General features: G+C 40.3%; 1 protein-coding gene and 1 pseudogene across 1 annotated transcript in view; both read right to left on the bottom strand.

Moving 5' to 3' along the window:
* LOC136827879 (branched-chain alpha-ketoacid dehydrogenase kinase-like) overlaps positions 1-24,907 on the bottom strand; it is a 446,871-nt gene that overhangs the window by 237,005 nt on the left and 184,959 nt on the right. The window contains 1 exon segment of the mRNA XM_067085342.1: positions 4,651-4,803. Coding sequence (XP_066941443.1) covers positions 4,651-4,803 — 153 coding nt within the window.
* On the bottom strand, positions 9,442-9,563 carry LOC136828463 (5S ribosomal RNA; annotated as a pseudogene).

The raw sequence follows: 24,907 nt of genomic DNA, 5'->3' as shown, positions 1-24,907 counted from the left end.
GCCTATGACGCTCGGGCCCCCATCTGTAATACGGCCACATTGGACGCAGGGCAGTTTTTTTATACAGTATACATCTAAAAATAATAAAAGTGCATACTACGGTTATGTTATTTAACTCTGAACTTATTGAATTGTAATTTATGTGTAATGTTTTGCATAAAAAGGCAAGGTTAGGATTATAACTTGGTAGTCGAGAATGACTTAATCCAATTTCAGTTATTTCTTATGGGAAAAATTTATTCGGACCTCGACTGCATCACACCTCGATGCTTCTTCCAGAATGGATTAGCATCAAGGTCTCGGGGTTCTACTGTATTTTATTATTATGTTGATGATCTATTACCATCATAATATAGTATGTACAAAAAAACTATCGTCCTGACATTTTTAATTGTTTAACTGATGTATACAACTCAGTTCAACCTTCCCTCTCTCTCTCTCTCTCTCTTTTACACCAAAGGATACTCGTAGAATGTGAGATAGATAGATAGATAGATAGACAGATAAAGATAGATACAGGCAGTCCCCGGTTTACGACGGGTCCGGCTTACGACGTTCCGAGGTTATAACGCTTTTCAAATATATTCATCAGAAATTATTTCCCGGTTTACGACGCATGTTCTGGGGTTATGACGCGTCGTACGCCGATACAATGGAAGAAATATGGCTCCAAATGGCAGAATAATAAGAATCTGGAGGTTTTATTGATGAAAAAATCAATAAAAATGTAGTTTACAACGTTTTCAATACACCCAAAGCATTAAAAGTAAGATTTTCTTATCATTTTTGACAATTTTTGACGATTTTTCGGTTTACGACGCGGCATAAAAATGGAACCCCCATCGTAAACCGGGGACTGCCTGTAGATACAGACAGAAAGGGAGCTACTGGCTGGCAGGGTTGGAAGTAGCGAATCACACAGCAGGGTACCTGCTTTGCTAGTTGCTGGTTGGCTTGTAGCTCCGATGTTTTGTGAGTGAGTTTTCCCTCTCTTTATGACTGATTTTAGTTTATAATGTTTACTGATACTGTATACTGTAACCTAGTTTTGTTAATTGATCTTTATTTACCTTTGTGTACATACTGTCACTAGTGAATTAAATATTTTTAATGTGAATATGTACTTTTGCTCTCTCTCTCTCTCTCTCTCTCTCTCTCTCTCAGGGGTAACTTGATTAGTTTTCACACACAGCTGTGAGCCATATATTTTTAAGGGTAATGTTGTAAGATGACTTTAAAATTATATTAAAAGTTTTAGGATGATAGTTTAAGGTATACTTTTACTTGAACTATATTAAAATAGGCATTGAACTTTTAAAATAGGCAGTTATAAGTGTTTTAGTTTAAGGTATACTGTATTCAATTCATCCCTTCTCTCTTGCTTTCCATGACGACAGCTAATGGCTGGAAGGGTTGGAAGCAGCCAATCACACAGCAGGGTACCAGCTTTCCTCAATGCTGAGTGCCTTGAAATAGGCAGTTACATATAAGCGTTTTTAGGTGGGTTCCAATATATCTGGGGGGTCGACTGTATTGACAAGGTTAGGTGAGGAAGGGTAGAGAGTTGCCCCTGAACATCCCTAGATTGTTTTACTCAACATTATCTGGATTCTGCCATTATCCGATGGACCCTTACCTCTATTAATCCGGATAATTGAAGGATTACTTATACTAAAATATAATTCACTTAATAAAAACAAACAATTTACTACTGTACAATCAAAACAATGTGAAGCTTATCAAAATAAAAGAGGCCTTTTGTCTCTCAGCTTCTGGTAATCACTACAGATTACACTTCCAATCAGCCGATTTATTCATAAGTTTTTTTATTATTGCAGAAGGTACGAAAAAAAGGGATAATATGCCTTTGTATTTTTTTTATTTATTTTGCTTCAGATCTAGGCTATGCTAGTTTCAAAACACTAGTTCTGTTGTTCTGCTCACAAGTAACAACTTGAATCATTTTTATATACACTACAGTATTTTATAGACTGAAAACAAGTTTTCATTATTTGGAAAAAGTTGCATTTTCAGTTTTCATTATTTGAAGAAAGTTGCAATCACACCTACTTTCCATATATGGTTAAAGACTTGAGATTTAGCCAGAAAGAGAGTATATTCCTGCTCTTTACAATTTAGAGACAGAGATACCCTATTTCTGGTCTTCATAATTTATCATGCCCTACAACAGACTTTAGCTGCGGATAATAATCAATGGGACGTTTTAATTTCAAATAATTGATTTACAACAGCACTTTAACCCCAAAACTCCTGGGATTATTTTTGGGTTTGCTAGACTAATCCTCTTCTGATTTGCTGAAACAGTATATTTTCAATACTGTACAGTACAAACCAATTATTAAGTTTATCAAAGGCTAAGATGCCATACTATAACTATAATTATAAGAATGTTGTTAAAATTATTATTAATCCTTAAACGCTGACTGGACGTATTGTACGTCGACTAAAATTGTCTGTTGGGTGCCGAGTGGACGTACCGTACGTCGACTACAAAAATGCTCGAAAAACGCAATTGTAAACTAAATCTCTTACATTCTAGTAATATTCAATCATTTGCCTTCATTTTGCAACAAATTGGAAGTCTCTAGCACAATATTTCCATTTATGGTGAATTTTGAAAAAACTTTTTCCTTATGTCCAGTATGGTAACTCGCCAAAAATTTCAGAAATTCTTTCGTCATTTTGTCGTAATTTTTGAACCGTTTTATATTAGTTGTTAAATAAAGTTTTATATATGAAAATGTGCGCAATTTCATGTAAAATACAACAAAAAAACAACCCATGGTTGTATCTTTTATCAGTTTGGAAATATTTTCATATAAATCACGTAGAGTGCCAAAATTTCAACCTTCGGTCAAATTGACTCGACTGAAATGGTCGAAAAACGCAATTGTAAGCTAAAACTCTTACATTCTAGTAATATTCAATCATGTACCTTCATTTTGCAACAAATTGGAAGTCTCTAGCACAATATTTTGATTTATGGTGAAATTTTGAAAAAACTTTTCCCTTACGTCCGCACGGTAACTCGGCCGAACATCTCTGAAATTCTTCGTCACTTTGTTGTAATGTTTGCACCGTTTTATATTAGTCGTTACATAAAGTTTTATATATGAAAATGTGTGCAATTTCATGTAGAACACAACAGAAAATAACTCATGGTTGTAGCTTTTATCAGTTTTGAAATATTTTCATATAAATCACGATAAGTGCCAAAATTTCAACCTTCGGTCAACTTTGACTCGACTGAAATGGTCGAAAAACGCAATTGTAAGCTAAAACTCTTACATTCTAGTAATATTCAATCATTTACCTTCATTTTGTAACAAATTGAAAGTCTCTAGCACAATATTTTAATTTATGGTGAATTTTTGAAAAAACTTTTTCCTTACGTCCGCGCAGTAAGTTGGCCGAACATCTCGGAAATTCTTTCGTTACTTTGTTGTAATGTTTCACCGTTTTATATTAGTCGTTACATAAAGTTTTATATATGAAAATGTGCGCAATTTCATGTAGAATACAACAAAATATAACTCATGGTTGTAGTTTTTATCAGTTTTGAAATATTTTCATATAAATCACGATAAATAGAAAAAACATACTACCTTCGGTCAACTTTAACTCGACCGAAATGGTCGAAAACTGCAATTGTAAGCTAAAACTCTTACAGTCTAGTAATATTCAATCAATTACCTTCATTTTGCAACAAATGGGAAGTCTCTAGCACAATATTTCGATTTATGTAGAATTTTTGAAAAAAACTTTTTTACATCCGCGCGTTACGAATTCATGCATCATTTTGTGATAATATTTTCTCTGTGTTGCTTTGATCGTTTTACAATTTGTTATATACCAAAATCATCGCAATTTAGTGTACAATACAAAGAAAAAAAATAACTCGTTAGCTTTAACCGTTTTGCTCACAGCGTGATTTGTATACAATTATATATGAAATTTTTTTTTGCACTGTCATATATTTCAATATTTATATATGATGATATTTTTTTTCATTTCTGATGGTTGCATACTAAACTTCAGGCAATGACAAAAAAAAAGGAGCCAAAAATGAACTTTTAATCTTAAAAATTGAGCGTGCTGTGATTTTTTGAAAAAAACTTTTTTTCCGCTTCGGCGTTAACTCCCGAATGCCGCCGGCATACGACAGACACTTTTGTAAATAGAGGCTCGGCGTTTAAGGGTTAATGCAAGATGGCAGCTTTCATGGAGTTTGTTAGCTTCACTGCATCTGTGCTGTTAAAGAGCGGTGGTTTAGTGTAACCAGTGTCACATTTTTTAGGGAAGCTTGCATATTCAGATGCTTACCCACTTTTGGAAATGGTTTCGAAAATGTAAATGTATTTCATACCTCCAATACTAGGAACCTTGCATTTCAGTAACTCACTTATTACTAGAACATAATGCACAGCATCACACACACACATTTATAGACCAAAAAAAAAAAAAAAAAAAAGTCTTCACTTCAAACATGAAAAGCTACACAGAACTCTGTAAAGTATTATAATCTTGCCTTTAAACATATAGTATTTATGCATTAAACCTGCACTCATAAAATAGGGCAATATACAACTTTGATGAAACACTCACCATAAGTAAACTGAAACACTTTACCTTGTTTTCTCGCAATGAAAGGTGGTGCTGAGCCAACATGCGAATACCCAGGCGAGATGTCAGTGTTTTATCCAAAAATTGGGCAACTTGCTCCTCATTTTGGATGTGTCGTCGACATTCTCGAAAACCTGCAGCCAAATTTGTCACAACATCCTGAAACACAAGTTTATAATTTGAGGCACTTAGTCAAAATATCAATGAAAGGATGCAGTAAATGAAACACCAATAACTGAATACAGTAACACTAAAACAAAATTAACTTTGAAAAATACACTGCTACAAAATAAATTTTCTAAATGTCTACTCGCTTAACTGCCTAAATCATTTCTATATAAGTGCAGTACCTTTTGAACATAAATCAGTGACAGATCTCAATATTCAGGCTTATATGCAACCTAAAAATCAATAAAGATGGTGACATGAAATTTCATGCCTTTTGCAGAGAACACTAGATTCCAGTCTCTGAGAATACAGGCAGATAAATTTTCTAAATGTCTACATCGCTTAACTGTACCTGCTACTGGTTAAGTTATAAGGGTAGTCCATCTTCTATATAAGTGCAGTACCCAGTAACTTCAAATTCCAAAAATATCTTTTAAAGTAACACAAAAATTATAATCTTTTATGGCAAAACTGCCAATGGCCAGGATGACTTACCAGCTGTGAATAACTAAGCAACAAGATAACTTTCTCTATACAGTATGGTGGTTTTTATATATCATTACTACACTTAATTATAGTTATAATATAAAAAATGAATGGGTGATTAGTGTGTAAACATGCACATAAAAAGATGGAGGGAAATGTAACTATTACTCACCCTCTTCATGAATGTTTCTCCCTAACAGATGGGTTCTTTGCATCATTACTGAAATTATTTTCCTCTCTCTACTACTGGGGCACTTTAGCTATTTCTCTCCACTTCATCCATGCAGCACTGATCTCTACTCCAACACTAACATTTCCTCAGTCATCCAACCCCTACATCTTGGAATATCAAGCAAATGATTGATGTCAGAGGAATGTATTGAGAGAAATTTGTCAAGAGCATGTGGTAGCATACTGCTTTGAGTCTGAGTGGTTCAGAGAGAAAATACTAACACAAGAAAGAAACTTGTGGCAGTTATGAAAAGCCTGAACCACTTCCGTCTGTTTAAAATACGGTTAGACCATGCAACGGCTGAAGACATGGTAGAAACCAGATCAAACTGTTCAATGGCTGGGAAAATTGGTACAGTATGACTACAGAACTGAATACAGACCAGGTTAAGTACAGAATAACAAAGACAATCTGAGCAAAAGGCCTTATTATCTGATATAATATGGCAACAACTAATAAGGAAGTTGCTGTATAAAAATACATTATCAGTGGTAAAACTAAGAGAAACACTACTATGGGGGAAGGTGGCAAGACAAAGATGGAAAAAACAAGAGAAGTATGATCATTATTCCAAACAATAGTAATATTACGGATCTAAACAAAAAACTGAAAAATATAAGACTAGCTGGGAATTAGAACAACGTTAAGAACAAGGTAGCTAGAAATAAAATACCATAAAAGGGGAGGAGAAGGGGGTGGGGTCTACCAAGCACCTTGTGACAACTGTGATAAGTATATTTTGGTCAGAGCGGCAAATTGTGCAAGGAGAGAGCAAGTCAGCATGAGCAGAACAACCAAGCCTCAGTACTGGCCAAACACTGCTCTGGAATTATAACCATGAGACCAATTGGTAAAAAACAAATTTCATATACACCAAAGAGAATAAAACATCAAAGATTATTGTAGAGAACACCCTCACCAACTGCTATGAAAAAAATTATGGAATGCAACATACAGAATAACTCAGAGGACAAGATCACTTCTGAAATTAAATACTGATAGGGGGTCAAAGTGCAGACCCCCCGAGACCTGATATCCTATCACAATAGTGACAAGCTTCCGTTAACCGGAATGAATACGTGCCAACCCTGTGCTGTAAGTTCTCTGATAAGGGATTTAGCCGGGGCGCTGCCTAAGGCAGATGCAACTGCATGAGGCTCTCGCGGCTCCCAGACTAAAAATAGGGTTTTCATTTCCCTTTGGGTTCAAACCCCGTTTTTTATGGTGAACATAAAACAAAACATGGAAAGTAAGGGGATAATGCCAAACAACAAAGGATTCAGCTTACGACCAAGAAGATCAAGAAGACTGCAGGGAAGGGCAAGAGCGCTGAAGATCAACGAGCAGGTCATCCCAGTGATCAGAAAAAGGAAAACAACATTTGTAGGAATATATAATTTTGGCCAAGGCTTTGGGTTGGGACCTATGAGGTCACTAAGCTCTGAAAGGGAAACTGAGAGTAAAGAATGCTTTAAAGAAGTAACAGGAAGAAAACCACGCAGCTGCACTAGGAAACAGTTGTTAGAAGTGGGTATGAAAATGGAAAAAATATCTGAAAGGAAGTACAGTAAAAAGAGTGAAAGGGGTTCCACCTAGGGGTGAATGGATGCTCCAAAGACCCTTAAGTAATGCCTACATTGCACCATGTGAGGTGCACTGACGGCACTACCCTCCTACGGGGGAGGAGAACATACATACCCAAGTGTAGCTGTTACCCCCTTCACTGCATAGGTTCCTGATGAAAAGAACTGTCTTCAAAAGCTACTAGTTGGAGATATTGTACTTTGTAAACTAATCCCTAATCCCCTTTACCTGCCGAGAGCAACCAGATCTGAACAGCATTATCAATATAAGGGAAATGTACCTCGCTGTCAAACTTCTCACTTCCAGATTCCTCACACCGTTGGACTGTGGAATAGCCTCCCAGAGGATGTTGTGCAATTGGAACTTCAGAAGTTCAAGCGAAGATGCAATACATTACTGTACTACCCTAATGCTATTCTCCTTGCATTTTAATACATTTTTATCTATTTATTAATTTATTCATTTTTCTTTTTAATAAGTGGGATCTCTTCTTTATGTATTTCCCTTTACCTCCTCTTACTTCTTCCTAATGAACAACATACTCTTTGGAAGCCTGAATTTCAAGTCAATGGCCCCTGTGGGCATGTTCCACATGAATAAGTTTCATCTTCTGAATAATAATAATACAGGCAGTCTCCAGCTAACAGAGGGCTCGGTTAACGACGCTTGTTTAGCGACGAAAACTGGCAATTTTCAGCGCCGAAAATAGCCGATTTCCGCTTATCGGCGCCGATACATACCTAACAGAGGCACCAATAACAGAAAATCAGCACTTTTCAGTGCTGATAACCTGAAAATTGCTGATTTTCGGTTACCATCATACCCTCAGAACGGAACCCCCGCCAATAATAATAATAATAATAATAATAATAATAATAATAATAATAATAATAATAATAATAATAATAGGAAAATAAGGCATAAGCAAATATTAGTAAGGCATGAATAATATGACAAATTCATTGAGTAATTTGTATGTTTCCTAACATACAAACCTGGGGTCCTTACATATGGGGATTTGCTTTCAGTGCAAGCTTGAACTGGCTGTTTAACTAAAAACAAGGAAGCCCAGCCAACCAGTCACTATACATTCACTTTACCTTTTGGTCCAGGTAGCAGAATGGGGGGTGGCTAGAGGTGGGCCACTTATGTAAAGACCTCAGGTTTGTTTGTTAGGAAATCTGTCATTTGTTCCTACATGTATACAAACCCTCAGTCTTTACATATGGGAGACTTACTTCTTGGTGGGAGGATTCTGAGTAAATCTCTGAACTAACTGATAGTTCACCTTACCTGGGGCCTCTCTTCCTGGTCATGTAAGAGCAAAGGAAGGAGACCCATGCCTCTAATCAGTTGAACATGTGTGATGCTCAACTGCCAGACTTCTGGACCTTTCGAATTAATGGGATGTAGCATTATTGATTTGAAGAAAGGCTTGGATGAATCCATATTGGCAGGGACAATGAAGCTGAAGATAACTAACGGGTTTGTTCACTGTCAGTCCCTCTCTCCCCTTGCTAGAGAGACGGAAGTACTTGCATCTGTTAATCCAAATTGAGCTACATTATAAATAGGATACTCAGTCATCTAGAACACCTGCATGCAGGGCAGTCCAGCATATGACAGCTTGCTAACCGTCCCTCTGCCCACTGGGAGAGGAAGGGTATAGAGAGAAAGGTAAAAAGCCAGTTCCACACACCCTCTCTTTTGCAGCCATACACCTTAGGCGCGATGCCACCTGTCCCTCAAGAAGAGCTGGGAGAACTACACGACTGCTAAGCAGCCACCACAGAACCCAAGGAAAAAGAGTCCAAGGATCTATGGGCAATGTCCCGAAGGTAAAAAGGAGGTGAATGTGGTCTGTTGTGACCACATTCCTGTCCTTTGTACTTGTCCAACATATTCTTCCTGAATGCAAGGGGCAAACCAATGCCCCTGACCTTGTGAAATCTTGCCTGGAATGTATTGTTGTCCACCATGTCAGCTGTGGAGAACGTCCATTTGATCATCTTGCCTGGAATGTATTGTTGTCCACCACATGTCAGCTGTGGAGTATGTCCATCTGATCATCACACAAAGTCAAAAGAAACGGTGCTCATGGACACCACTTCTTGGCTGAGCCCTAACTAATAACTAGTCTTCGGCATTCAGGCTTGAAGGTGAAGCCCTTTAGGTGATAATGCAGATGGCCTTCGGTCATTTGGTAGCCACCAAGGTCCTTAGATTTGGAGTTATCATAACTGTTGATCACCTGGCGAATCAGACAGAATGGCAGGAAGGCGTAAACCTTAAGAATTGTGCCAGGGATGTGAAAGACTTTCCACAGTCACCAACAGCTCTGGTGTTCCCAAGCAGCCACCCATCCATGTACATAATGACCAGACCCAACATCGCTTAACTTCACTGAGCAGACGAGAAGTGGTGCTTTCAATGTGGTATGGCCATTGGCTGTTTATGCCCACAGTCCATAAAGATGGAGCCAAAGAGTAACAGCTTCAGTGTGTCAAGACTGAAGGTCTAACTCAGCCATCTTCCACCGTCAAATAATCCTTCAGAATGTTGAGGTGCCCTAGACCAAGTGCTCCTAACACCGAACTTGTCTGTCATTACATCCATCTTACCTGGAAAGTGTGGTTGACCCCTGCACTTAGTGTGCTACTGTCATGGGAAGCTGCAATAATGATGAAACATATTGAAAAAGAAATATCTCTTTTCCAAGACATGACTGCTTTCTGTGTTTACTCACCAGTCAGTTCCTGTTGTCAACACGTCGTGGACATTTGGCAAGTCGATGAAAACCCTTTTTTTTTGGAAACGACACCACGTGGTATCTCATGCCATGCCTTTGTAACATGGCGCAATATTCAATCCACATTGCATAAGACAATTTGATCTGGAATCATCTATGGCGTGACCGCAAAGGGCGGATATTACGAAGCAATCATTGTGTAGGAAATAAAAAAAACTCCTTATATAGGAATGACGATTGTCTGTCGTCATTAGCTCCATCCATACAGTGGTATATAAGCTTTGAGAAGAGACTTCCCAAGACAGAGATATAGACAGAGACAGAGACGTCATTCAGAGGTCGGACAAAGCAAGGTTCTGACGGGAGTACAGTATCCCCTTCAGACGACCCTTACTCTTCTCCATAAAATCTTGTCCTGCCCGAAATGAAGAGAAGCAGCCAGCCCTTCCTGATTGTGATGAGATGTCCCTAAGCCCTCCATGTTTGAGACGAGGTGAAGCAGCGAGCCTGCATACCAGTGACGAAGAAAAGTAGTCAGCCCTTCCTGCTTGTGTGGAGGAGTAGTCGCTAAGCCCTTCCTGCCTGTGACAACGTGAAGTAGTCTGCCCTTCCTGCCTGTGACAACGTGAAGTAGTCAGCCCTTCCTGCCTGTGGTGAGGACAAGTCTTCAGCCCTTCCTGCCCTCCATTTGCACAATCTCCGAATTCTTGAAGAAACAGCATTTGCTGCCTCATCTTAAAGACATCCTTTTCGCGATGTCTACGAGCCTGTGGTCATTGTACCAGCAACATCTCTGCTGAGTTCCCAGCCGCCCTTCTGTGACATCTTGAAGCCTGAGGTCATCGTGACAGCATCATCTCTTCAGCTGAAACCCCAGCCTCGAAAGGATAACTCGCCAATTCACCATTTAAGTATTAAGATTGCTCTACCTTGCAACCTGTTCCCCCTATCTATAACTGCTTAGATTTATTTTATTTAGTGTTACATTGATTGAGAGCAAAGGGGAAACATCATTTCATTTTCTTTGTAAATAAGGCTGTGAATAAATGTGCTGTAGTGTTGTGAGAGTTTCTTTTTATATTCATTTCCCATATTTCAATTGCTGGTGTTGAAACATTGTTGTTTAGAGTTTGAAAGAACCTGGAACGATTCTTGGGTCGTGACAGCTACTGCCCACCTGTGCATCTGTACCATTAATTTGAGGGGATGAAAGGATACTAGCCCCCTTCTTTTTGGCTATGGAACTACAGTGGCACTGTTGCTTATCAACACCACGGAGTGCCTATCCTTGGATCCTGAGACTTTTGAAGAACTAAGATGTTCCAGGATGTTGAAGTGGAAGTTAGGTTAGGTCAGGCTAGGTTTAGTTTAGGCTAGATTAGGATGGGTTAGATACCTAACCTAACCTAACCCAACCTAATCTATTGAGGTGCAATTGACTGCCATTCTGGTTGATGCCTTGAGGCACGAAGTATCTCTGGAGGGGAGGCGTGTAACGACACTCCAAAGGAGATATCTGTCGTCTAACTATAGGCTAAGTCCTGTCTCTATTTCTCTAAGACCAGGAACCATTCAATCTGCATTAAAGGGAATGCAGGAGAAGCAGCCCATGAAGAACTGGCCTCCCAGGTGACAGGTGACCAAGAATGGCTTGCAACTGCCAAGCTGGTTGTCCCTGTTGAGAGAAGGACAACCTAGTTGCTTTATCTGTTAGCCTCGCAGATACTTGCTCTTGCTCAGGTGAGAATTTGGACTTCTCATGTTCAGGCAACTCTAAGGCTGCAACCCAATCCAAGAAGTCGGTCCTGTCCTAGGAACTCTGCACATCAGAGCTCGCCAGGACCAATTGATCGTCGATATACATCAGGAGACGTACTCTGAACGAATGTGCCCTAGTCGAAGCCAAGGTGAGAAGTCACCACAGAGACAGGCAAGGAGCCGTCTGCTCTGAAGGGGTACGAAGTCTCCCTGTGAATGAAACGGAGGAACCTGCGTTAGGATTGTTGGGTAAGCATTCGAAAATGCTCGTCCCTAAAACCCAACGAATGAATCAAGACGGGCTCCCTGATGGTTGCAAGTACTGAGCGAGTTGTTTCTATCTTGAACTGAGTCTGTTGAAACGGGTAAGGAAAGAAGGATCTGTGACCGGTTTCCAATTACCCGTCACTTTCTCTTCGAAAGAGGGATGGCTGAAGGAATCAGGAACTGGGCTGTTACAATTTCCACAGCGAATTCATTCAGCATCACCTTCAATTTCCCAGCAGGGGAAGATTCTTCAGCGACCCAGAACGAATTTGTGGACGTGGACTGGATGGTTTTATTATTATTATCATTATTATATTAAAACAGTTTAACCACACCACTGAGCTGACTATCTGCTCTCGTAGGGATGGCCCGAAGGATTTGGATGAAATGACAGGTCTAGGCCAGAGGCCTAACACTGCGACCAAATAGGTAATTTGGTATGGCGATGAATGACTGAAGATCAAATTAAAAACTGCACAAAGGTATACGCTCTCATACTTAAACACACTCACATAATAAATACATTTATACTCACGTTTTCATATATACTCACTAAAAAGGTATATTAAACTCAGAATAAGTAAGTAACATTTTAAAATTTTGTTTTAAAATTCATTAGATGCCCTAAGGGTTTTTGTATTTTTATTATTTACTTGTTTTTATGTTTTATCAATTAAATAGCAGCTCCTCATGAACATTAAAACTGGTATTCCTGAAAATGTAGATGATTCATACAAAATTTCCTTCAATGATCTACTTCCAAAATTTGATAATTGCTGTAGGTTATATTTTGGACGTTCACACAATACTGTACATGCTTGACTGTTGTCAACACTTTGCACTCTGGGCATTCAGGAGGATGGCCATGTGGACTGTTCATTAATTGTGTCTCTCTCTCTGATATGATGAACTTAATTTTCCAACACTGCATATTATCTGTTTTAATTTATTATTTTCACGTTCTCCATTCCATATATTTTGCCATTTACTACAATGATTGTTTTTATATAGCTTATGTAGTCACTAATAGGGATGTCTACATTAGTTCTTGTCATGAAGACTGCTTCTTTAGCTGCTTTATCAGCCTCTTCATTTCCTTTAATCCCTACATGGGCAGGGATCCAACATTTTTCAAATAGTCTTTCTCTTGCATTTTTTACTAAAACAGAAGGGTTTTTTTGCTCTTGGTGATTATACTTCTCATAGAAGGCAATGTGTTAATAGAGTCTCTACGTAATACCCGGCGCGTAAGTCGGTTAGTGTTGTGTAATTGCAGATATATTAATCTACATTCTGCTCCAATCAGTGTCTTCGAAATTTTCAAGTTTCAACTTCTTGAAGCCTACTGGCCCTGGGAAATGTGTAATAGAGTGCTGTGTATGTGTGAGTGCTTGGCCTTACCACAAAAATGTCATCTGACCAACCTCCAACCATCGTGCCAGTGACCCTGGCACCTAACGATACCTATGCCCCACACACAAGTTCCATACTTGCAAACAATTGTCTTTACTTTATACAATACCAAGTGAACCCTTCCGATGTTGAGTCTGCTATACAAAGACCCTGATACCAGAAACTATTCTCCAGGAGCAACTCCTGAAAAGCTTATCCTCTCTCAAGAAAATATCATATATCACTAATTGGCTAACGACCTGCTTGGTGGAAATCTACACCGATGACCCTTACAATCTGCCTCCAAAGGGCTTGCTGATCTAAGCCTACCTGCAGTATACCATACGGTAGAAAATGCCTTTCTAACAGCAAAACCCTCTCAGAAAAAATTGACAAAACCTCAGAGAAAATTGAATAAGCACAAGACAAATTTTCACAGATCTGGGACATGATAAAAGGATTACAGGAATCATTTGAGTCTTAAAACTGTGGAAACAAATAACAATCTTCACGGGTCTGAGATGCGATCAAAGGAGTGCATGAATCATTAATCTATATTTCCTCACCTCCCAACAACACGAGAGAAGTGAGGGTGCGACACGAAGTTGAGATGGCCATGCCCTCCCATGAGGGAACTGACCTCTCTCCCTCGAATGAAGCACCCACATCACCTATAGACCTATCAGAGGGGACCGATGGACTCCCAACCTCCTCTGCCTCCCCAGTGCCTCCGCTGGAAGATAGATCTTCAGTGACAATCACCAGCCCTCGAGAGTCTTCAGCCCATCTCTACCCCACAACCTCCCGTCGTGGATGAGGATGTGATTGATCATGAACGGATTGGGGGCTGGCAGACACAAACAAGTGGACAAAAGAAAAGAACATCTCAATTGTCCACTGAACCGAAGCCCAACATTCATGAATCACCTCATCCGAAACCTGAGAAGAGATGTCACACTGTGATTCACAATTTACACTCATCGGTGAAGCTAGACGCCATAGCAGAAAGAGTAAAGTTTCTCAGCCTGACCCTCTTATCTCCCAAGAACTCTCATGCAAAATTAAACATAGAGTGGCCTACAGGATTACCTATTTCAACACCTCAATATTCTTAAAGGCGAGTATTTCGGTCTAACATGAAAGTCTCAAGATACAACCTAATCTGGGATCAACACTGCCCCCCCAGGGGAACTTACTGATACCCCAAGTAGGGGTTCAGGTGCAGACTCGCCTTCTACTACAAGTGCCAGCCATCCTCCTAAGCCGAGCGAATGACCACCCTGCTGGCCAACCCTCCATCCACCCAAATGATCAACTCATTCATTTACCATCTCTGTGAGTTGCCATGGATATACTAACTATAATCTCTTGGAATATTTTTGGCCTCACGCAGAACATTCCTCCCCTAAACATGTTCTGCAAAAACTTCAAAGGCATCATTGCATTACAAGAAACACTCCTCTGGCCTCATGAACTTGCCATCTGCGATTCAGTGCATGGAGACTTCTGAACTTTCTCAACCTCATCGATGGAAGGTACAGGTCATATCGTAGCTGGTTGCCCTAAAGGGGGCCTTTCTTTCCTGTGGCACAAATCGCTAGACAATGTGGTGAATGAGTTAACCTATACGAGTGACAGATTGCTGGGCTTCAAGTGAAAGTAGGGGACTCTGACATCCTAATACCTAATGTTTATGAGCCCTGGGAAAAGAACAATAATTTTGATCAATACTGCATGATCCTAGGTGAGTTACACAGCATTATCCACAATTCTACTGCTGATCAAATTTGTATAATTGGGGACCTTAATTCTCACCCCACAAAACAGTTTCATAATGAACTTACTTGCTTCTGTCAAAATCACGCTCTCCAAATTAGTGATGTAGTGCTCCCTCCCTCCTCCTATACCTATGTACAAAATAGAACGGACACAATTACAACCTCCTGGCTGGACTACTGCATCGTGTCCCCTCAACTTTATGATTCTATTGTGACCTGCAACATTAGCTACAATCTTGCAATGGGCTATGATCACATCCTCTTACAGGTGCTATTCAGTACCCCATCCCTCCCTATCGTGAACCCCCAAACTGATCACCCACCTACTGTTAACTGGGGTTTTAAAACCCAGTAGAAAACCAGATCCTTTAGGGAAAACAAGGAGGTCAGGCTGCGGTCAATAGTTCAAATGGTAGATGCCTTACTGTGCACTGACCCAAAATGTAGGAACGACTATCACAGGAGAGATCTGAAAGAATTCTATTCGAATATAATTTCTGCTATGCTTGCCTCTGGCAGGGATACTTTAGATCTAGTCAAGGCAACTCTCGTAATATACCCAGGTGGAATGACTTGGTTACAGATCTATACAGTATACAGTACACATTCATGAGAAATGTTTTTACTGTGGAGGCAAAATGGTAGCCCGAGGGAAGGACACTTTGCACTACTAATGAGGCAGGCGAGAGTGCAGTTCAAACTTGCCCTTAAGCACTGTAGACTGAATGAAAACCAACTAAGAGATGATGCTCTGTTTAGAAAATTAGAATCTGGCGATTACCCCCGTCTTTGGAAGGACATTCAATCCCTAAATACCAAAACTAAAAAGCTATCACAGAGAGTAAGAGAAGACATCGGTGATGAGGTTATCGCAAGAATGTGGGGCGATCACTTCAGCACTATCCTGAATTGTATAAATGATCAAGACTCCCGCAGGGATGTAAATAACCTCCTTACTGATAATATTCAGTTTCATTATGCCAGGTAACATCAGCGATGCAATAAACAACCTACCTAATAATAAATTGCCCGTGTGATGAACTGCCTGCTGAAGCTTTCAAATTCTGCCATCCAATAATTTACATTTTGCTAGCTGCTCTATTCAATGCGTGCAAAATTCACCAGTTCCTCCCAGACTCCCTACTCTTAGTTCACTTAATACCAGTAATAAAAAACAAGCTAATGGATGCAGCTGACCCTGACAATTATCGGCCGATTGCAATTACTACAATTGCGTTGAAGATACTTGAGTCCATTCTTCTAGTGAGACTTCTCCCCTTTCTACACACTACTGACAACCAGTTCAGCTTTAAAGCAAACCACTCAATTGACACCTGCATCTACATCCTGAGACACTGCTAAACTATTACCTACCATCGGCCTCTCCTGTTTTCCTATTTTTGGTAGATGTGAGAAAAGCATTTGACAGAGTAAACTACCTGAAGCTCTTCCTGAAGCTGCACAAATGAGGCACACCTCTTATATCTAATTGGCATTTTATGTTGTTGGTTCTCCATACAGCAATTCTATGTCAAATGGGGTAATGTACAGTAAACCCCCCGTATTCGCAGTCTCACGATACGCAGATTTCTCTATGGAACATTTATACACTTTATTCACTGAAACTTCGCCCATTCACAGTATTTTTCAGAGAAATATTCACTAATTACTGTATTTTCAAATCATTTCCATGACTAAAAGGACTTTTTGTGATAAAACTATTAAAATACTCAGGTAGTGCTCGCATTATGATAATTCGATTTTGCAATGAGGTAAGCAATTAATACCGATACAACAACATTTATATTTCTGAGTCCAGTCCCGTGTCAGCCGGTGAAATTCCATTACAGCACGAATTTCTAGGTATAACCTGCTAGATATACCAGAGAAAAAAGAGCTTTCAGGAAAGCTGGGGTTACTACCCCAGTCGAGCGCCTTCCAGGAAGGTCGGTATAAGAAGGGGTGAGTGAATTACCACTACCACGGAAACCTACTGAAAGATCTCTCCCTATCAAAATCCCCGAACGGAGCGGTGAGCCGTTACAGCCCCCACACCAAACACCCGCCAGGACGGCGACACCAGCGCCACCTACCTCATTCCATTTTCTAGCACGTGAATTCCGCGGCAGTGGCAGCCTTCCACTTCTAAGGCTCACCCCAACAGTAGCGTGCTGGTCCAACCAGCTGCACCCTCCTATGTGGCCTCACCGACATACAACCCCACATGAGGGCCGTGGTTATTTTCACGGCCTTAATAGGGTTGCAAGGGGAGGAAGAGGCAAAGCCCTCATAGAGAAAGCCCAATACCACCCCAAGGGGAAGACCTGGGCGTGGTAGGGGAATAAACCCGCCCCCTCCCACTGAGAGAACACAGGTAGGCGGGTCGCCTGTTTTGGTTCAGGGACCAATGGACCTTCAGCCCTTGGGCACACAGCATTGTGTCCAAAGGCCTAGGATGGAGCTGGATCAAAACCCTCCTCCTCTAACCAGGTTTTACCAGCCACCCACAGCAATCCTAAAGGATTATGTGACAGAATTGCTCAACAAACGAGCAATAAAGAAAGTAAGGCACCTAAAGTTTCAAGGCAGGTTATTCACTGTTCCCAAAAAGACTCGATCAGCAAAGAGTGATCCTGGATCTGTCGCGTCTAAATCTCTACATAAAATGCGACAAATTTCGCATGCTTACGGTAGCTCGAGTCACGACTCTACTTCCGTGGAGCCGTCACCACCTCTATCGATCTTTCAGACGCTTATTATCACGCCCCGGTTGCGGAACTTCTCTCAGTTCCTCGGTTTCAGACTCGAATCAAGCCTACTCCTTCAGGTCATGCCCTTCGGTCTGAACATTGCGCCCAGGATATTCACAAAGCTGGCGGACACGGTAGTACAGCAACTCCGGTCTCAAGGGATATCCCTAGCAGCATATTTGGACGATTGGATTATTTGGGCACCAACAGTTCCGGGAGTGTCAAAAAGCCACGTCCATAGTCATCAGTTTCTGGAGTCGCTAGGTTTCCAACTGAACAGAGAAGTCCCGCCTGACTCCGGGAGTCCCGGTTTCAGTGGTTTGGGCCTCCAATGGGATCTGTCATCTCACACGCTGTCCCTTCCGCCTCCCAAGAGGAAAGAGATAGCATCTCTCACCAGGAGATTCCTCAAAATCCATCAGCATCCCGCCGGTCCCAAGAAAGGGTTCTTGGTCTCTTCAGTTTGCCTCAGTGACAAACCTGCTATTAAAAGCGAAGTTAAAAGACATAAACAGAGTGTGGAGTCGAGCCAATGTCAAGCTCAGAGACAAGGTCTCTCTATCCCACAAATCTTAAAGACAAGGTTACGCCTGTGGGCCTCGGTCAAAGGCTTGTCCAATACAGTTCCGCTTCAATTTCCCCCTCCGGCACTAGTAGTTCACACAGACGCTTCCTTAAGCGGCTGGGGGGATATTCACCAAAACAAAAGTACAAGGAACGTGGTCCACAATGTTTCAGCAGTTCCATATAAACACCCTGGAAGCTATGGCGTATTTCTAACTCTGAAGAAAATCCGCCCCAACCGGATTCATATCAGGTTGGTATTGGACAGCGCGGTGGTAGTTCATTGCATCAACAGGGGCGGCTCCAAATCAGGCCGAGTAAACCAAGTAATGGTTGCTATCTTCTCCCTGGCGAACAAGCACGGCTGGCACCTGTCAGCCACCCACCTAGCGGGGGTACGGAACGTGGTGGCGGATTCCTGTCCAGGAATGCTCCGTTGGAGACGGAGTGGTCCCTGGACGTGGAATCTTTCAAGTGGATTTACCGCCGGGTTCCGGGCCTCCAAGTGGATCTGTTCGCAACGGAGAGCAACTTCAAGCTCCCCTGTTATGTGGCCCCAACCTGGACCCTCAGGCGTTCGCCATAGACGCAATGACAGTAGATTGGAACAGCTGGGAGAAGATTTATCTTTTCCTCCAATAAACTTACTGCTGAAAGTTTTACACAAACTCAGGACATTCAAAGGTCAATTAGCCCTAGTAGCTCCCTATTGGCCGAAGAGCAATTGGTTCCTCTTCTTCAGGAACTGGGATTAGAGTCTTGGATTCCCAAGCCCATTCTGACTCAGACAGTACAAACCAAGACTGTGTCAGCTTCCTCAAAATTCAGAATGCCTAGTTTTATGGACTTTATAAAATTCGCAGCTCAAAAGGAGCGAACATTGACCCTGTCAACACTCTGTTTTAGAATCAGATAAAAGAGATTCTACTATTAGACAGTATGACTCAGCAGTCAAAAAATTAGCCTCCTTCCTAAAAGCATCTGAAGCCAAAATCATGACAGCTAATTTAGGAGTTTCCTTCTTTAGATCATTGTTTGAAAAAGGCCTAGCTCCGCCACTATTACCACAATCAAGTCAGCATTAAAGAAAGTATTTCTTTACGGACTTTAAAATCGACCTCACAGATTCCTACTTTTCATCTATCCCCAGAGCATGCGCTCGTCTGAGACCAGTATCACGCCCACAGTCTGTTACGTGGTTTCTCAATGACGTCCTTAAGTTAGCATCAGAGATGGATAACTTTCATTGCTCTTATCAGGATCTGTTAAGGGAAGACTTTATTTTTGATTAGCTTGGCTTCAGGTGCTAGAATCTCAGAGCTGTCGGCTCTCACTAGAGGTGATAATTATGTGAACTTCCTCCCGTCTGGAGAGGTCCTCCTTTCCCTGACCCTAGATTTTTAGCTAAGAACGAAGACCCACAGGACAGGTGGTCTCCTTGGAAGGTGGTGCCCCTTCCTCAAGACCAGTCTTTATGTCCAGTTTATACACTTAAATCTTACCTTTAAGAACTCCACAGAGTAAGTCGGGTCCTCTTTTTATCAGGGAGAAAGGTGGTACTCTTTCACTAAATGCTATAAGACAACAAATTTTATATTTCATTAAACAGGCCAACCCAGATTCAATCCCTAAGGTTCATGATATTCGAGCAGTTGCTACTTCCATTAATTACTTTCATAATATGGACTTTTCGAGTTATCTAAATTTACGGGTTGGAAATCACCTCTAGTGTTTAAACGCCACTATTTAAAAAACACTCGAAGCCCTGAAATTTTCTACCATAGCTGTGGAAGTGTCATCTCCCCACCTTAATTAATCATATCCTTGTCCTTTCCTTTCCCCGCCCGCCTGCCTCATTTACTTTTCTGCTTATTCTCCTGGTTGATTATACCTCACTGCCTGGCTCCTCATATTGATGTTTCTTGTACCTGTTGATGGAAAAGCGTAATCTGACATGCCATGATTGTTTTCTTTGTGGGGTACTGGACAGTTTTATTTGGCTCCACGCACCCCAGATGAATGTATATATTAATGCTAATTGATTTTGTCTCTTACGTGTTTAGCCTAAGTTTATGTGTATAGTATTAAGGTTATATTTGCAGTTGTTTTGTGCACTTTTCATGTTTCACCTTGCTTTAAGTAATTTTAAGGTTTTTTGGGGCTTTTTCTCCGTCGTGCCGGGGACCTGCCCATGTTTCATAGTATTAAGTTGTTTAATGTGCCTTAGATTTAATATGCCTTAGTCTTAGTGTTCTTGCTACACGGAAGAGATTGCTTAATTAAAATTATTTTGGTAAAACTTTTGCCTTTTCTTCAGATTACCTCCATTTCTTTTTCCTGGTAGTTGCAGCCTTGGCATGATTCTCTATCACGATTTCACCGGGCTGACACGGGACTGGACTCAGAAAAGGGATTTTGACAAAGGAAAAATCTATTTCTGAGGAAGGTCCCGTGGTCACCCGATGACCCTCCCTGCATTACCTAGTACTCTCCCCCTCTTGCACATGCCAAGTCTGGGGTTAGTGCTAGCATGGAATGAGGTAGGTGGCGCTGGTGTCGCCGTCCTGGCGGGTGTTTGAGTGTGGGGGCTGTAACGGCTCACCGCTCTGTTCCGGGATTTTGATAGGGAGAGATCTTTGAGTAGGTTTCCGTGGTAGTGGTAATTCACTCACCCCTTCTTATACCACGCCTTCCTGAAGAGCTTATACTGGGGTAGTAACCCCAGCTTTCCTGAAAGCTCTTTTCTCTCTGGTATATCTAGCAAGGTTATACCTAGAAATTCGTGCTGTAATGGAATTTCACCGGGGTGACAGGGACCTTCCTCAGAAATAGATTTTTCCTTTGTCAAAATCCCTTTTTTAAATTTCATGCAGGAGCAGGCAGCAGCGTACAAATGAGGCAGCAAGAGAGACCAAATTACAATAGACCAACTTCTTTTCCTCCATCTCTTTATCCCATCTAGTTAAAAAAGTAAAAGAAAATTATAAAAGTATTCGATAACGTTATACTCTTGCCTTGAATGCACAGCCATAAACAAATCGAGTTTGAAACTGCTGTTTTGCTTATCCCAAATCGGATAACAACAGCTGTTTTGGTTGTATTTCAAAGTGGTGTAGTTAATTTTTGTGGAACAAGTTAAAATAATGTAAAAAACAGTTCCTATTCTACTTAACATCATTTGTACTATAACCACAATAAATTGTTACCAACAATTATAGTACCAATGATGTTAAGAATAGGAGGCTGATAATGTATTTTTGCATTGGGTAAAGAGAATTTCAGGGCAATAAGAATATTCAATATATACTGCTAAATTTAAGCTTACAATTTGTAGCTGAAATGAGAAAACAATGTTCAAGCCACTAATGACTATAAATTATCATGCAGTGTCGTAACATGGTTTACTTGACCATAATTAAAAGTGGAAAGTATTTTAATCAAAACTACTGGGCATCAAGAAACAATTTTTGGTATTTTTAATGCTAATAAACAGACTAAATGGGTTTTATACTTGATGAAATCACAGTGAAAATAAATTCCGGAATCTTGATTTTTTTTTAAAACAACAGCACGCCCCTAAATTTAACGGCCACCTATTAACAAAAAAAAAAATTGCTTAATCAATTTCAGAACAAGATATTTAGGTTATTTTCCTGACTTAAAAACACTAATTCATCATAGTGAAAAAATAACCTTTGTGATTTAAATAAAAGTTCAAGACCTATTTTGTGTTTTCAGAAGCAAGAAAAGCGCTCTAAACTGAGTTAAATATAGTAAATAAACTTTCTAGTAACTAATATTCCAAATTAAAACATGATCTTCTACATGATTGCAATTTATAATACAAAAGCAATATAAAGATAATAATACTGTACTGTATTATAAATACAATAACTAGATACAAAATTAAGTCATAACATTTTAAAAGATCCATGGAAAAGATGGTGTTATGTTGATGTTTGTAAAAAGGATATATGAATATGGAGTAAAAAGTATTAAGTAGGCTTTTAGGCCTTTTCTGCAAAAAATATTGATAGTGTAGACTAAAAATTTTGTTAGGGGATTCCAATGTCTTGTTTGAATTATCATGGTCAAAACATGAACCTCAGAATTAGCTATTAATAATTATATACTGTATGTATGTTGATATTAATAATTATACAAATGTATGTATACAGTACTGTATACTTTATAGTGTAGGTAGGCTACTTGAATTTGTATACATGGTACTAAAATAGTCATGGTGTACTGGCTAGAATATTCGAGCACGATTTTAGCAAACAATGGGTTTTTGGAACTTAACCCCATCGTAAAGGATAATAACCTGTACATGCATTTTGAGTTTGTTTTTTTGTGTTTGAATTATCAAAACTTTTACACTTCTAAGTGTTTTTGAAGGTTCTAAGTATTTAGATTTAGCTATTATGAGATAGTTTGTATCCTAACTGTCTAACTATTGTTATTCTCCGATGTAATATTCATATAACTGTTATGCCTATTTCATTACTGAATAGTTCTTAAGCACTGGTCTTTTGCTGTTAAAATATCATAGTTATTGTTTACTGCTGTACACTATTTCTCAGTATTCAACATGAACTGATCTTCATAATAAATGAAAAGGAACCCTTGTGTTTCAAATTTTATGACTGGTGGCAGCAAGTCAAATTCTGGGTGCAAAAAGTTACATAACGCTGTTGCAAAGGAGATTATGCTGAGTGTTCTTTTGGGGATGATGTGTCTCCAATGTCTTGGCAGTCCTTTTCATTACCAATTTCTCTTTAGTCAACAGAAACTTACTTCACTGGGGTTCCGTCTTTGGACACTCAGGTTGTCTGAACCATGCTGAGATTACAATTTGGGGACCAACAGCCAACTATGTGGGCAGCAGGCGTTACAGGACCTGAGTGGGTAGGGGATGTTGCAATTATGGACAGACTTGCAAATCGTATCCTCAGGAAATGCAATTGAAGTAAAGAACTGAGGTTTGAGGAAGATACAGTTGCAGAAAGGCACTGTCTGAATGATTATGACTCGTTTGCACATGGCTGAGCAGGTCAAATATTTGCTAAAGAACCAGCTGATATTAGAACGTGTTGTATTCCCGATTTCTCTCGGGGTGGTACGATGACAATAAATTTATCATTGCCATTGAATACTGGGAAAGGACACAATGACATAAATCATGCTCTGATGGAGTGGTGAAATTCATTGTTAGAGCTGAGAAATGAGTTGTTATGATACCTTTTAGGACAGAATTGTTTATAGCTGGTAGCTGATGGGATGGTTCCAGATGAGCAGTATCTGTTGTGTCCCGGACGCCCTGAGGTTCTCCAGTTGCCCAACATTGCTGCATCCAAGGTTCAATCAAGAAGAAAATGTATGTGAGAGTTGCAAATGTACAGATAAACATGAAACTGTGCAGAGTGGAGGAGATCGGAAAACTAGAGCCCAGTGTGGTAGGATAATGAATGGCAACCATGCCTTTTAAGTTCAATTGAGGGAAAGTTAAATTTCATCGTTGGAGACTTAGAATTTAACCTTGAGGCAACTGGAAATGGACAAGGTACTTGATGAGTTCAAGAATGTTTTCTATAATGGTTTTCCCCACTGCAGCTGGTACAGGTAGAAATGGAGCACACAATCATTAACTAATTCAGCACCAATAGTAAAAAGACCTCATGGTTGTCACTTGCTTTGGAGGCAGAAGTCAAGAAGGAGCTAAGCAAACTTCCCTGGATATGGGTGTAATAAAGAAATCATATATAGCCCTTGGGCAGCTCTGATTGTTTGCGAAAGAGTCGAGCTGATGGAAGCCTTGGTTGGCTATTGATTATAGGGAGTAAATAGCGTGTCCCAGCCAGCAACATTGCATCCAATTCCTGTGGTCGAGATCTTCTTGATAGACTTGGTCAGGCAAAATAATTTCAGTGGTTGATGCAAAGTCTGGATACCATCAAGATGCCTCTTTGGAGGGAGGATTGTGAGGTCTCGGCCTTTGTAGTCCCATGGGGGCAGTTTGAATGGCATGGTAGAACTCCCTTTGGTCTGAAAAGGGGCAGGTTAAACTTTCAGACCATCAGGATGATGGCTACAATACTCAGTGATTGCAACTATCTGGATGCATTGTGTTATCTCGACGACATACTGGTCTGGGGTTCAACATGGAAAGAACACAATAGCAAGGCTCAGAAATGTGTTGAGCAGGATTCATGATGCTGGTCTTGCGCTGGCCCGAATAAGTGTAAATTTGGGAATGCGTGAAGTGGAGTATCTGGGTTCCGTGGTTGGTGATGGCATGCTTCGCGTTAGTGAGCAAAGAATTCATCAACTGAGGGATCTTCCTATAGGCCTTTGACTGTCAGGCAGTTGCGTCAGGCCATTGGGGCATTTTCCTGTGCAAAATGGATTCCAGGGATGTCACAGACTGCTGTTTTTCCTGTATGAGGCTTTGGAAAAAATCCTTTTTGCAAATTGCATTGGTCATTATCGAGATGGTTGAGGCTTTTGAGAGGCTTAAAACCAGGTAGCAAATGCT

The sequence above is a fragment of the Macrobrachium rosenbergii genome, chromosome 42 (genome assembly GCF_040412425.1).
Source record: "Macrobrachium rosenbergii isolate ZJJX-2024 chromosome 42, ASM4041242v1, whole genome shotgun sequence".
Classification (NCBI taxonomy): domain Eukaryota; kingdom Metazoa; phylum Arthropoda; class Malacostraca; order Decapoda; family Palaemonidae; genus Macrobrachium; species Macrobrachium rosenbergii.
The sequence above is the reverse complement of the archived record's forward strand: the minus strand, read 5'-3'. Positions and strand labels throughout refer to the sequence as shown.